The following is a 12,317-nucleotide window of genomic DNA, read 5'->3' as shown; positions in this document are numbered from 1 at the left end:
GGCTGTTCAACCACTTTTTAACCCTTGCTGCTGAGTTGAGAGCAAGGTGAGTTGAGGGCAGCACAGTGGCACAGTGGTTAGCACTGCTGCCTCACAGTGCCAGGAACCTGATTCCAGCCTTGGGTGACAAGTCAATGTGGAGTTTGTATATTCTCCCTGTGTCTGTGTGGGTTTCCTCTCACAGTCAAAGGATGTCCAGGTTAGGGGGATTGGCCATGCTAAATTGTCCTTTAGTGTCCAAAGATGTGTAAAGATGGTAAATATATGGGGTTATGGAGATAGGGTGGGGCTGTTGGGCCTGGGTGGGATGCTCTTTCAGAGAGTTGGAATGGCCACCTTTTGCACTGTAAGGATCCTATGATGCGGTCAGTTACACTGCTGCTCCAACAGACCTGTATTTACGCTCACTAAACAGTCAGACTTAGTCAAGCTGAAAGCAATATGCGTGGTTGTTGTCAGGATCAGCTGACACAGGTGGAAGTGAAGTCTGAACATTGTGAAGAATACGCATCATGATTTCAGCAGCTGGCAATGATTTTGTGAAGCAACATTTCCATCATTCGGTCGGCACAACAAACGTGCAGGGAGAGTTTTCATGTGATTTAAACACAGGTGTATACCAGATAGATGCTGGTAACATTAAGGTCACAACTCAATCAGCCCCCTGCACAGAAGGATAGAGCTTCAGTCCAAATGGAGCAACCATGCCAGGGGCAAGGGGGCCTGCAATTTAGGCTTCCTTGCCATTAGTGACATTAGACAGTGGTGCAGAATAATGCCAATGGCACAAGTTGAAGCCCCGTAGTGGCTGTGGCAGTTCATGGAGGCCTGTCCCCTTATCCCGCCCCATGTTGGATGCTGAGTTTACCTCAGGCTGTATAATCAATTGTCTCTCTCTCTCTAACAGATGGCTACTGTCCTTTGTACACGATGGCTGTTTACCATTCCTATAAATAACTTCCGAGTGGCAGACGGCACTTTTAAAAATGAATAAATAATAGTTTATTTATCTTTGGAAACCCAGGACACATCTCCATATATATCATTGGTAGGTTGGTTTGTCCTGACTTCGGAAATTTATTGCTACCAGTAAAATTCCTGGTCTCCGAGGGGTCTGAAAGCTCCAGGCATGGGGATCCCCCTCATCCTGCTTCTGCTCCTTTCTACATCCATTGATCTGTAAAGGGAGGACAGAGGGAGTCCTTCCCTTCGAAGGTCCCACTGATAGTAAGCCAGGGCCAGCAATCTGGGGCCCATCCTAATTTCCAGCCATTTTTCCACCAGAGATATAAAGCAAGTCCGCCAGAAGAGCCACCTCCCTGAATCTGTTGGGACTAACTTGAAAAATAACTGCTACACCTGCTGTGACTGCGCACCTTTCTACTTAGCTGGAAGGTGCCTCAAGATGACCAGAAGCTTCGCTTTACCTTTGCAGCCTCAGCACTGGCCACACCCATCAGTGGCACTGCCACGTTGCAGAGCTGCCTGCCCTCTGTTTGATCCAGCAGCTTGAAGAGGCTGCAGACAGTCACCAAGTGTCCACAGTTAGCAAGACTGCGGTCAACGCTCCTCTGTCCTTCTGCACCAGCTCAGTTCACACACTGGGGTCCCAACATCGGGATTTACCACGTGGCAGCAAAACCCCACTCAGGGCTTCAAATGCTTTCTTCAAATATAATACAAGGAAATGTGAATCACTTGTGTGCTGTCCACATCAGCAATTCGCAGCCAGGAGATCCTAATAACCCGATCACAATGCTGTTACAATCATAGAATCCAACAGTGCAGAAGGAGGTTATTCAGTCCATCAAGTCTGCACCGACTACAATCCCACCTAGGCTCTATCCCCGTAACCTCACATATTTAGCCAAGCTAGTCTCCCTGGCAGTAAGAGGCAATTTAGCACAGCCAATCCACCTAACCTGCACATCTCTGGACTGCGGGAGGAAACCGAAGCACCCGGGGAAACCCACACAAACACGGAGAGAACATGCAAACTTCATACAGACAGGGACCCAAGCTGGGAATCGAACTCGAGTCCCTGGCACTGTGAGGCGGCAATGCTAACCATGCTGCTTGGGACCACTGAACCTCCTATTGTACATCCTATTGGCCACTTGCTGCTCACCTTCTTCCTTCTAACCTTCTGCATTAAGATGGGTAGCACAGCCTGTGTGTTTATCCTGGTTCTGCCAAGACTGGCCTTTAACCAGCAGATAGCTGTCTCCAACATTGCTAAGTTTAGAGGACGTATTGATACTAGAGCACTTTTAGAACACTGGCACGAAGAGATGGTCTTACACATTTTTTTTTAGAAAAACAAAATATAGGACCATATGGGTTCCTCCGCTTGAAACTGAAGTGTGTTTCGCAGAAATTCATTGCATTAAATATGACTGAATATTATCAGATTAAACAGACTAAATGAGAAGAAGTAGCTTACATTCAATGCCTCCTTAGACTCAAGCACCTTGGCGTAAATTTCACAGATCTTTTGCTTCCTGCACAACAAAAATTAATCCAGGTCATGTGCTGTAAGATAAGCAGCAGTAAGTAAGACAGATGCTGTATATAACACGTGGTTTCATGGGTTTATGATATTTCGTGGTATGACTTCAATATGCAGACATTTTCACTTCAGTTACTAATTTTTCACAGGCTTGTGAATAACGTTCTTGTTAAATCGCTAAATTACAAAGCTGATGATTTATATACAGTGCTTTTTGAATGAATACCATTGCATCTGTAGACCAAAACTCTCAGCATCAGGCAGATCAAATAAGCAGAGATTAATGGACTGTGATTAGTGATGAACAGCCAGGTATCTGAATGTCAATGGAGCAACATAGCAAGGAGGGCATTTCCAGGAGCCTTGGGCCTTGTAGTTAAGCACTATTTTAGCACTAGTTTAACATGAAATGCAGTTTGTTTTAACTGCAAGTGTTTTTTAGAAAAATAATTTGCAATTTATGATTACTGGCAAACACAATAACATGCACTTAAACAGCACATGTACTGTAGGGAACTACCCCAGATGTTTACACAGGTGACAGGTGACACTAAGCCAAAGATTGAGATATTAGGTTAGGTGACTAAGGGCTTGGTTAAAGGACAGGTTTTAAGGTGAGTCTTAGAGGATGAAAGAATGTTGGGTGGAACAGGCCAAGGTCTAATTATAAAACATGACATTAACCATGTATAATTTCTAAAGAGCTTCACTCACCTAGCTTCCTTTGTGAGATTTACCAGGCGCCGTGCTTTTCGAGCAAGAATAAATCTGAAAGAAAAGGAATTGTAGAAATATGTGCATCTGAAATCTCTAAGTACTTTTAAAATCACAATTCAAAAATTGCTTTCAATGTAACCTTTCATGCAGCACCTATCTATGGGAAGCAACCATTTTGTGGCTGCACTGAAGGACTTTTTAAAAACCCACGGGCCTAAAAATTCATTGACACTGAGTCTAAGCATTTAGTACGTGGAGGGGCACGTGCACACACATTGTGCCCGAAGGGATAAACATTAAAGTATGGATGTACAGGACCCATGCCTGCTACAAGGTGTGAGATCGTTTGCTTATGCCAATTGGTGACTTCACAAGTTTGTGTGCAGATCACCTTCTGAAAGTGGGACACCATGAAGCCATTGGCTCAAAACTTTCAGAGTAAAGTCAAAAGAGTTCTGTGCCTTAGCCAAAATGGCACCAGAGCCCAGTATCCAGATATCCCACCCCCAAACCTGGCACCCACCATTTTCACCAAAAGTTGGGGAGAAGGGGGAACGGTGGGGGAAGGTATTTCAGATATCCATGGTTCCAGAGGCAGCAGCACATTTACAAGTGCAACTACCTTCAAACAGAAGAAAGTTTGGCCATCCAAGTGTGTGAAATATGACTCCTGGGTTTAGACAAATCACAGAAAAGGTCTAAACCTACCAAGGTAAGGTGCCCTTCTGGAGAGGTAAGATATCCATTTGAGAAAAGTCAGGTATCCTTTCGGAGAGGTCAATTGTCGCTTTAGGATTGCCATTTTTATTTTTTTTGAGAGATGTAAGCATCACTGGTTAGGTCAGCATTCATTGCCCATCCCTCATTGCCTTGGAAAGATAGTGGTGAGCTACCTTCTTGAACTGTTGCAATCCATGTGATTAAGAGTAGTCATCAATGTGCATAAAAATTGATAAAGTCTTTGGAACTGTCAAATCACTTGAATACACCTTTCTTTAAATTTTGAGATAAAAACTAGACTGTACTTATAAAAAATAATTTTTCAATGTCAATAGATGTATGCTGACATTAGCACGAAGGTTATCATTATAGGATTAGTGCTGCTCGACTTCTTCCACAATCTATCAGTAACACTGGGGGGGCTTGTAAATTCACGATTTGATTGAAGCTCAGAGAAGTTATAGATAGATGGTATGGGACAATGAATACAATTTTTTTTAAACGTGGGATTAAGTGCTAGAAAGAAATACTTGTTTTCAATAAGGAATTAAGTAATTGAAGTGTTTTGATTTGATTGGATAGGCTTAAATCATCCAATGTTTTCTTAATTTAGTGAACCCATAATAGATATTTAGAACTTTATTTCATCTCAGCATAGCTTCTGAGATTTGCGCACGGTGGATACTGGGTGTGTCGGCAGGGAGGTGTAAGGACAAAGGGTGGTGGGTTGACACTAAGTTCCATTGGGGCCATAAAGGGTTATGGAGCTGAGTATGGGGGGCTCAAAGGTTGGCATTAGATTTGCATGGAGGGCATGCAGGGCAATGGCAGGCAGATGGGGCATGTGATGGTATGAATTGACATGGATGTGGCATGAGGGCAAAGGCTTACTGGCTTTGGTTTTACTGCTTTATTTTGCACTTGGGACAAAGTCCCAGAGTACCAAGGCTGGCCTTCTAAATAGCCTACTTCAGCATCCAGCAGCCCCCCATGGCTGCCTCCAAGCATTTTCTGGAAGACAGTGGGCCCGACTCAGTGCCCACTGCTCCAGAACTAAAATCCAAGCATTCAGGATGCTTTTTGAAGACCCTGTACTCCTGACTCAGAAGCACAAATTAGGCCCACTATATTTAACTGATAGAATGAGTGGAGACTGCCACCAGAAATGTAATTTTTGAAAAAAAGATGCTTACCTGAACAAGAATCTAGCCTCACAATGATCCCAAAGACCAAAGACCATTGGCTCCTGTTCGCCCAAGTTTGGATGTTGTCCAGGCTTTGTTACAGATTGCCACAGGCAGTTCTCTTTCCCCATGAATTGCCAGTCAGATTATGCACTGTGCACTCCTCAGCAAAAAAGCCCAATTCCAATTTTTTTGATGTAGGGGATGCCATAGATGAAGATGAACGCTGTCCTGGGAAATTCCTGCTGCCAGGTCCTCATGCGGAGATTGGTCTCCACCAACTACAACTTTACGCTCGGTATGACTCCAGCCATTTAAGAGATAACCCGCGGACTCCCAAGTCATTACAGTTTTACTGGGTCTACTTAGTTGCACACTTGGTTGAATGCTGCCTTGGTGTCAACAGCAGTTCCCTCTCCTTTGGAATTCAGCCCTAGGATCCATGCTCAATTAATGTTACAGCTGTGTGTGACCAGAGAAACATCATTTTATAAGCAATTTTTAAAAAACTCTTTCATGGAATGTGGGCATCGCTAGCTTGGCCAACATTTGTTGCCCAAACCTAACTGCTCTCGAGAAGGTGGTGGTGAGCTATTTTCTTGAACCACTGGAGTTCATGTGGTGTAAATACACCCACAGCGTTGTTAAGAAGTTCCAGGATTTTGACCCAGCAAATGTCCATATTCCCACGATGCTACCATTAGCAGGAATCGATTGTGCCCGCACCATTGAAGGCTTACAAGACTGAATGGATAGCTGCTGACAGGCATGATCGATAATTTCACTAAGCTATCCTAGAACTGTAGCTGAACATAAATACAAAGGAGGCTCGCGCCTCAATTAGAACGGTCAAGAATACAACAGAATGTCAGCCACTTGAAAACAGTCTGGCTTTTGCAACACTAGCTGCGGAATGATCCCAAAAAGACAAGCTCAAAAGCCAGAACACAGAGGAGTTTGTTGTCTTAGGTGAAGCAAGACAACTCATGAAGTCAGGGATTTTATAACAAAGATGTCTTGCGGATAATTAAATGAATCTGATTATAATCATTGCTCCACACACTGTAGAATGAAGTGGCTTAATGATTCGAACAAATCTTGCCCCACATCTGTTCATTCAATCAACCTGGCAAGAGATTGAAGAAATACAAATGTAAAAGACACAGATGTCTGATTCAGGTCAAAAGGGGATTACATTCCCAGGTTCCACTAGCAGAAATGTTGCAGCGTGGGACACTCCCCAGAAAAGGGACGTAACTCAATGTTTACAGAAGCAATGAGCCTCTTAATCCAAGAGGGTATCTATAGCCGACCTGAATTCATAACAATCTGCAGCAACCGTCCCAAATACAGAATTTACGTTGATGACCAAAGTGATTTAAACATAAATAGAACAGAAATCATCAATGTCCACGTCAAGAAAGATTAAACTGGATTTAACAAGGCTGGAAGCCAACTAAAAGGAGAGAATGTCAGCTAAAAGAGAAAAACCCAAATTTTGAGGGTAGGTGTGGGGCTGACCTCAGCATCGTGAGGCCTGGGAGATTTTAACTGCTCGGCTTCATTTGCTTAGGCCCCATCAGTTGGCTTGCACGCATGAACAGAGTGTCAGGTGGAAAAGGCCCACTGAATACCAAGAGAAATAACCCTTGTGATCTCCTGAGATTCACAAGTAACAAAAAGAAAAAACACTGATCTTCTGGGGCTTTTTCTGGCACTAGACTCTTCCTACTGGGTTGGTCTGATGGGGAAATCACAATGGTTTAATTATCCCTGCCTCTGGTCAAACCTAATGCCTCAAGCTGCTCAATAAGCCAGCTATACTCAGCACAGTCTGCAATCTTCCCCATCTGTTGTAGGCAAGCATCTGGGTGAAGACGGAAGGAAGGCATGTGAGAGCATAGGCTGGGGAAGATGCCTTTTCCCTGTGTGTGGTGATCTTTCCCCAGAAGGGGCTGAGGACAGAGTATGAGCAGCATGACAGATGGAATGGTGGTGAGGTGAAAATGTCCCATGAGACAATCAGTAGTGATATGTGTCCCCCGGTAATGGTATGTGAGAGCCCCGAACAGAGTAGCCCTTCGAGTATATGATGCCATGATGATAGTTTGATATTAGAGGGAGTTGAAGGATGAATTAACCTGGCAGAGGGGATGAGACAATTCATCCTCTCCCTGCACTGGATGACATTTCGAGTGCAGTTGCCAGCTACTCTGAACCTCTCTGTGCTGGCCTCCCTGACTGGAGAGATGAGGCCACCCCTGGAATAGAGTATATCTCTATGCGCTTAGCAAGGCCTGGAGGGTACTGTGGCTGTAGTGGGATGTAGCCACTTTCTTTGGGTTTGCAGACACCTCTAATAGTCTTCTGGATACAGCTGGGCAGAAGAAAGTGAAATGTCTGTGCTCGGGTGGTGTTTAAGTATGGTGCTGCCTGGACCTTCGACCCTGTCAGATAACGGCGGGGCGGATGTAACAGCTCCTGACCTACCAGCTGATTCAGAGAGATACTCACCTACACATAATTAATGAGGTTCCTATGCATAATTAATGGGTTTCCAAGAGCTAAACTGACCGCGACTTCCCACCATCACTGAACAGGCCATGGAATCTGCCTGCCATAACACTTGTTCCAAAAACGGAAACTTCTGCCCTTGGAGATGGGCTGTCGGATAGAAGGTTATTTTGTTCAACATAGCTGGGTGTTTCTCACTGAAGACGAATGCAGTTTTGGTTTGGAGTTAGATCGCAGCTCACTGGATTGAGAGAGCCAAAAGTGGGTGATTGTTAGTCAGGCCCGCACTTTCGAGCAAAATATATCCTAACTTTATTGTTCACTGCAGAGAATATGGGTAGGGGCCAAGTTCGGTTTGAATTTTGTGAGGTGAAAAGTAACTGGAACAGTTGGCCAGCTTATAGCTAAAGGAAGAAATCTCCATGGATCCTCATGGAGCCTTGTGGCAGAAAGCAGCCAGCAGAATTAGCTTGAAAGCTGTGTGAGTTTAGATGGTTATCTCTCAGCACCTAGAACAAACAGTTGAGGCATCCACAGTCAGGAGATATTAAGCAAATGTTAGAGGATCACTTAGCCAAAAAGTTAATTGAAGGATCCTCATAAAAATATGATGCAGTAAGGCATAGCTTAAATACCAAAGACGACTAAATTGAATTCCAGAAGGCTGTAGCACACCACTGGGTTGGTTTCTGAAGAAATGAGTGAATTGTCAGGATTTTTGTAATGTATTAGAGAATTCTTGGGGAGGGGAAGTAAAACACAAAACTCACGGCAGGATTTTCCCATGATCCCGTTGGCAGGTTCAATGCAGGTCCACTGGGCTTGGGGTGAGAATTTGGTGGGAATTAAAAAATCGGTTTCAGGCCGGCATGAATTTCCCATGGGATCATCTGCTGGTGCCTGCCATGAATCAGGAAACCCACTGAAGGGCAGTATGAAATGGATTTGCGTTCTGCTAATGCGATGCAGATGAAGGTGAGACTGGATTCCTCCCTCCTCATCAAAATCTCTGCGACACCGGCAGGAAAACACACCGGTCCAGAACATATCTAGAACAATGTGGCATGCAATGTCAAGCAATGTCTGGGCTGCCTCCGGAGTTCGGGATGGAGACCGCCAGCAACCCTGGACCCTGGAACACCACCGCAGTGGGTGGGGGGAGCAACTACAGGTCAATCGTTCAGATTCAAAGTCATCAAGGAGGTCCATATTCCAGCCTCAGAGTGTCCCCAGAAATCTGTCTTTTTTTTTAGGAGTCCCACTTCTTTCTAACTAAACCAGGTGATTCGAAGAGATACTCACCTATGCATACCAAAAAGATCAGGGCTGGAGGATATAGCGCAGTTTCCAGCTGACCTCCGCAGGGGGAAGCACTTCCTGTCCCCCCCCATGGGGTTCATCGCATAAGTAGTTGCGAACAATAGTGTTAAGTTAGTAATGCGTGCTTTATTTATTTTTGTAGACAATAACATTTGCTTTAGTTTACAAAGGTGAATTTGTGTGGCACACCTCTGTCAGTCAATCAAGGTGTGTTTGAATTTCTTCTTTAAATGTTAACAGTCCCTAACAGAATCACAGCAAAATCATACAAAAATGGGATGAAATCAAAAACTATTGCCAAGCATAAATAATCATTGTCCGTTCACGCTGTAGATTGTAAGAAGGACTCAAAGTGTTAGACATTTATGGGTCAGTCAGCATCTGGAAAGAGAAAAGACAGACTACAATGCTTCAGCTGTGTACTCTTCATCTGGACCTGAATAAAATCTTCCTATTTTTTTCTGATTACCAGTCTTCCAGAGGTTATTATTGACAGTTACAGGTATCTAAGCCAATATACCACTTACCCCATGATTGCAGGAACAGAGCCATCTGGTTTACAGTCATCCAGCGTCAGTTCAATGGGAGACTCCTCATCTTGAATGATCATGCTACCACAGTAACCTGATTCAAAGAGAAATATATCACATCTCCTCCTAATAGCAGTTTTGAACTGACTGACAACATGCTATTAAGGACCAAATAGAGAAATTCAGAGGTTTATTTTACAGTTAACCCAGACCCTAACTTTTTATGATTTTGATATTAGGGTGAGCATAAGGTATATCGCTGCAGGTATGATTCAATTAACCCACTAAGAAACATTTACCAAAACAAACTATATTTTTAACCACACAGTTAAAATATGAGTGGCACGGTAGCACAGTGGTTAGCACTGCTGCCTCACAGTGCCAGAGATCCGGGTTCAATTTTGGCCTTGGGTCATTATCTGTGTGGAGCTTGCACATTCTCTCCCCGCCTATGTGGATTTTATCTGGGTGCTCCAACTTCCTCCCACAATTCAAAGATGTGCAGGTTAGGTTGATTGCTCATACTAAATTAACCCTAATGTTGGGGGATTAGCAGGCTAAATATAAGGGGTTACAGGGATAGGGTCTAGGTGGGATTGTGGTCGCTACAGACTTGATGGGCCAAATGGCCTCCTTCTGCACTATAGGGATTCTATGTCAAAAAGAATAAACATAACTTTTACCATTTGGAAATGCTTAAACATGACAACTGACATGTTCACGTCGATGCTAGATTTCCAAACTTTTAAAACCTCTGGACAAAAATCCAGACACCTGAAAAGAAAGATTCCCCCCCCCCCGCCAAATGGCAGAATCTCAGAGGAAGAGACTTATTTCCTAGCAGATTCCAGTCTCCAGCTTTAGAGAGGAAAAAAAGAGGCACTGCTCTCTAACAACTCCAAACAGCATCTAAGTTTGATTTCTCTGTGTAAGCCTAGCTCCACCCAGTCACATGATTTTCTGTCAATGTAATCAAGCTCTCCTCTGCAAAACCCCAGGGGAAGACTAAAATAATAGAACAGCATCAGTTCAGATCAAAAAAATTCTAACAATTAGAAACAATTATGCTGCTGCAGTAACAACAGAGAACACTGGTTACAAACCCAGCAGAACAGACTGAAAAGAAGTCCTGCACAGAAACATGACTAAAATACATTCCTTGAAGGCACAGTATCGTCACAATGCTTATTATCTGTTGTTTAATATTTGACATTGCAGGACACACAAGCAACAATTATACTTATGATGATAGGTGCTAAATCTGAATTTAATAAAAAATGAAAACTTAGTTATAATATAATGTGATACTTCTAACAAAACTACTAGGCAATGTTTTACCTAAGCAAGTTAATATGTCCAATTTTAATTCTGCCCATCCCTCCCCACTCCAACACAGAAAACAACACTCACCTTTCTTCCTCCAAAAACTGTCTCTGTAATATACCATGCATTTGATCACACATCCCACGGGAACACGCTGGATGAACTGGTTTCGCAGAATTGGCAAGGGTGGTTCATAGTGAATCTTTGCACCGAGCGGTGGTGGAATGGCGCTGATAACATAGTTGGCCTAAAAGACAATAAAAAGTATAACTTTTCTCCCTCTTTTGTTAATTCCACTCACCTCCTCAACCCCTTCAGTCTGCCCTCAAAAGATCTTATGCAGCCAAGAAAACAGGAGTCTTCATTAAGACAATTCATGCAGATTCAAGACCAGAGATTCCTCTTCTTTCCGGGGTTGAATTTTGAGATAAGAACAGCAGAGGAGCTGAGATTTACCAATTTTATACTTTACTGATCCAGAAATGATAAATTCGGGAGATGTTTGGCGTTGAGGGAGGGGTAGGAATGGCATGAGTAGATAGATGATTCATCTGCCTTTCCTCTCAATATTTTAATTTCAGTCCAGAAGTGCGAGAAAGCATTCTCAGGAATGAAGTAGACGCCATGCTTGAAAGGCATTGACGTAGTTCTGAACTGCACATGGGCCCCGCCATGACAAAAGTTAAATTGGCCATGAGGAACTGTTCCCCCAAATTTGCCAGAGTTCATAGAATCATAGAAACCCCACAGTGTAGAAGGAGGCCATTTGGCCCATTGAAATTGTACCAACAACAATCCCACCCAGGCCCTATCCCCGAGGCCCTACATACTTACCCTGCTAATCCCTCCAACATACACATCCCAGGATGCTAAGGGGCAATTTAGCATGGCCAATCCACCTAACTTGCACATCTTCGGACTTCAGAGCACCCAAAGGAAACCCACACAGACATGGGGAGAATATGCCAACTCTATACAGACAGTGACCCAAGCCGGAATCGAACCCAGGTCCCTGAAGCTGTGAGGCAGCAATGCTAACCACTGTGCCACCGTGCTGTCCTACATTATAAAATGAGTGATATGGACACTTGTCAAATTCCACTTATGGAATAACACAGCAATTTCAGCCCAGGGCGTTTGAACAGCCCTTTGAGAGTGTTAGAATTCTCTCTATTTTAGAAAATAGAAAGAGTCCAAAATTACACCTTATTTTCAGAACATCTCGAGTGTAAAATCACAACAAGTGCTTTTTCCCAAACAGGCACACTGGGGGCAGAAGCCATTTCCATCAGTTTTCAATTCCAAAATCTGACCTGAGCTTCCATATGCCTTTTAGCATTTTCCACACCCACCCTTCAATCTCCCAGTTACAGAATAAATGTGGATTAAAATTCAGGCAAGTGGCACTACAACTCTGAATTTTGAAGTTTGACACTCACGATGCGCTCAGATTAAGTTAGCGTGAGAAATACCGAGGTACAACTACAGCCAGGATCAATT

General features: G+C 43.6%; 1 protein-coding gene across 1 annotated transcript in view; it reads right to left on the bottom strand.

Moving 5' to 3' along the window:
• Window positions 1–12,317, bottom strand: part of mao (monoamine oxidase) — a 160,968-nt gene that overhangs the window by 34,275 nt on the left and 114,376 nt on the right. The window contains exons 8-11 of the mRNA XM_080203830.1: window positions 10,905–11,064; window positions 9,492–9,588; window positions 3,224–3,277; window positions 2,444–2,501 (exon numbers count right to left, since the gene is read on the bottom strand). Of these exons, the coding sequence (XP_080059956.1) occupies window positions 2,444–2,501; window positions 3,224–3,277; window positions 9,492–9,588; window positions 10,905–11,064 (369 nt within the window). The remainder of the gene's footprint in view (window positions 1–2,443; window positions 2,502–3,223; window positions 3,278–9,491; window positions 9,589–10,904; window positions 11,065–12,317) is intronic.

This window comes from Carcharhinus amblyrhynchos, chromosome 15 (genome assembly GCF_965287045.1).
Source record: "Carcharhinus amblyrhynchos chromosome 15, sCarAmb.v2.hapA, whole genome shotgun sequence".
Lineage (NCBI taxonomy): Eukaryota > Metazoa > Chordata > Chondrichthyes > Carcharhiniformes > Carcharhinidae > Carcharhinus > Carcharhinus amblyrhynchos.
Note: the sequence above shows the minus strand (reverse complement) of the source record. Positions and strands in the feature narration are given on the sequence as shown.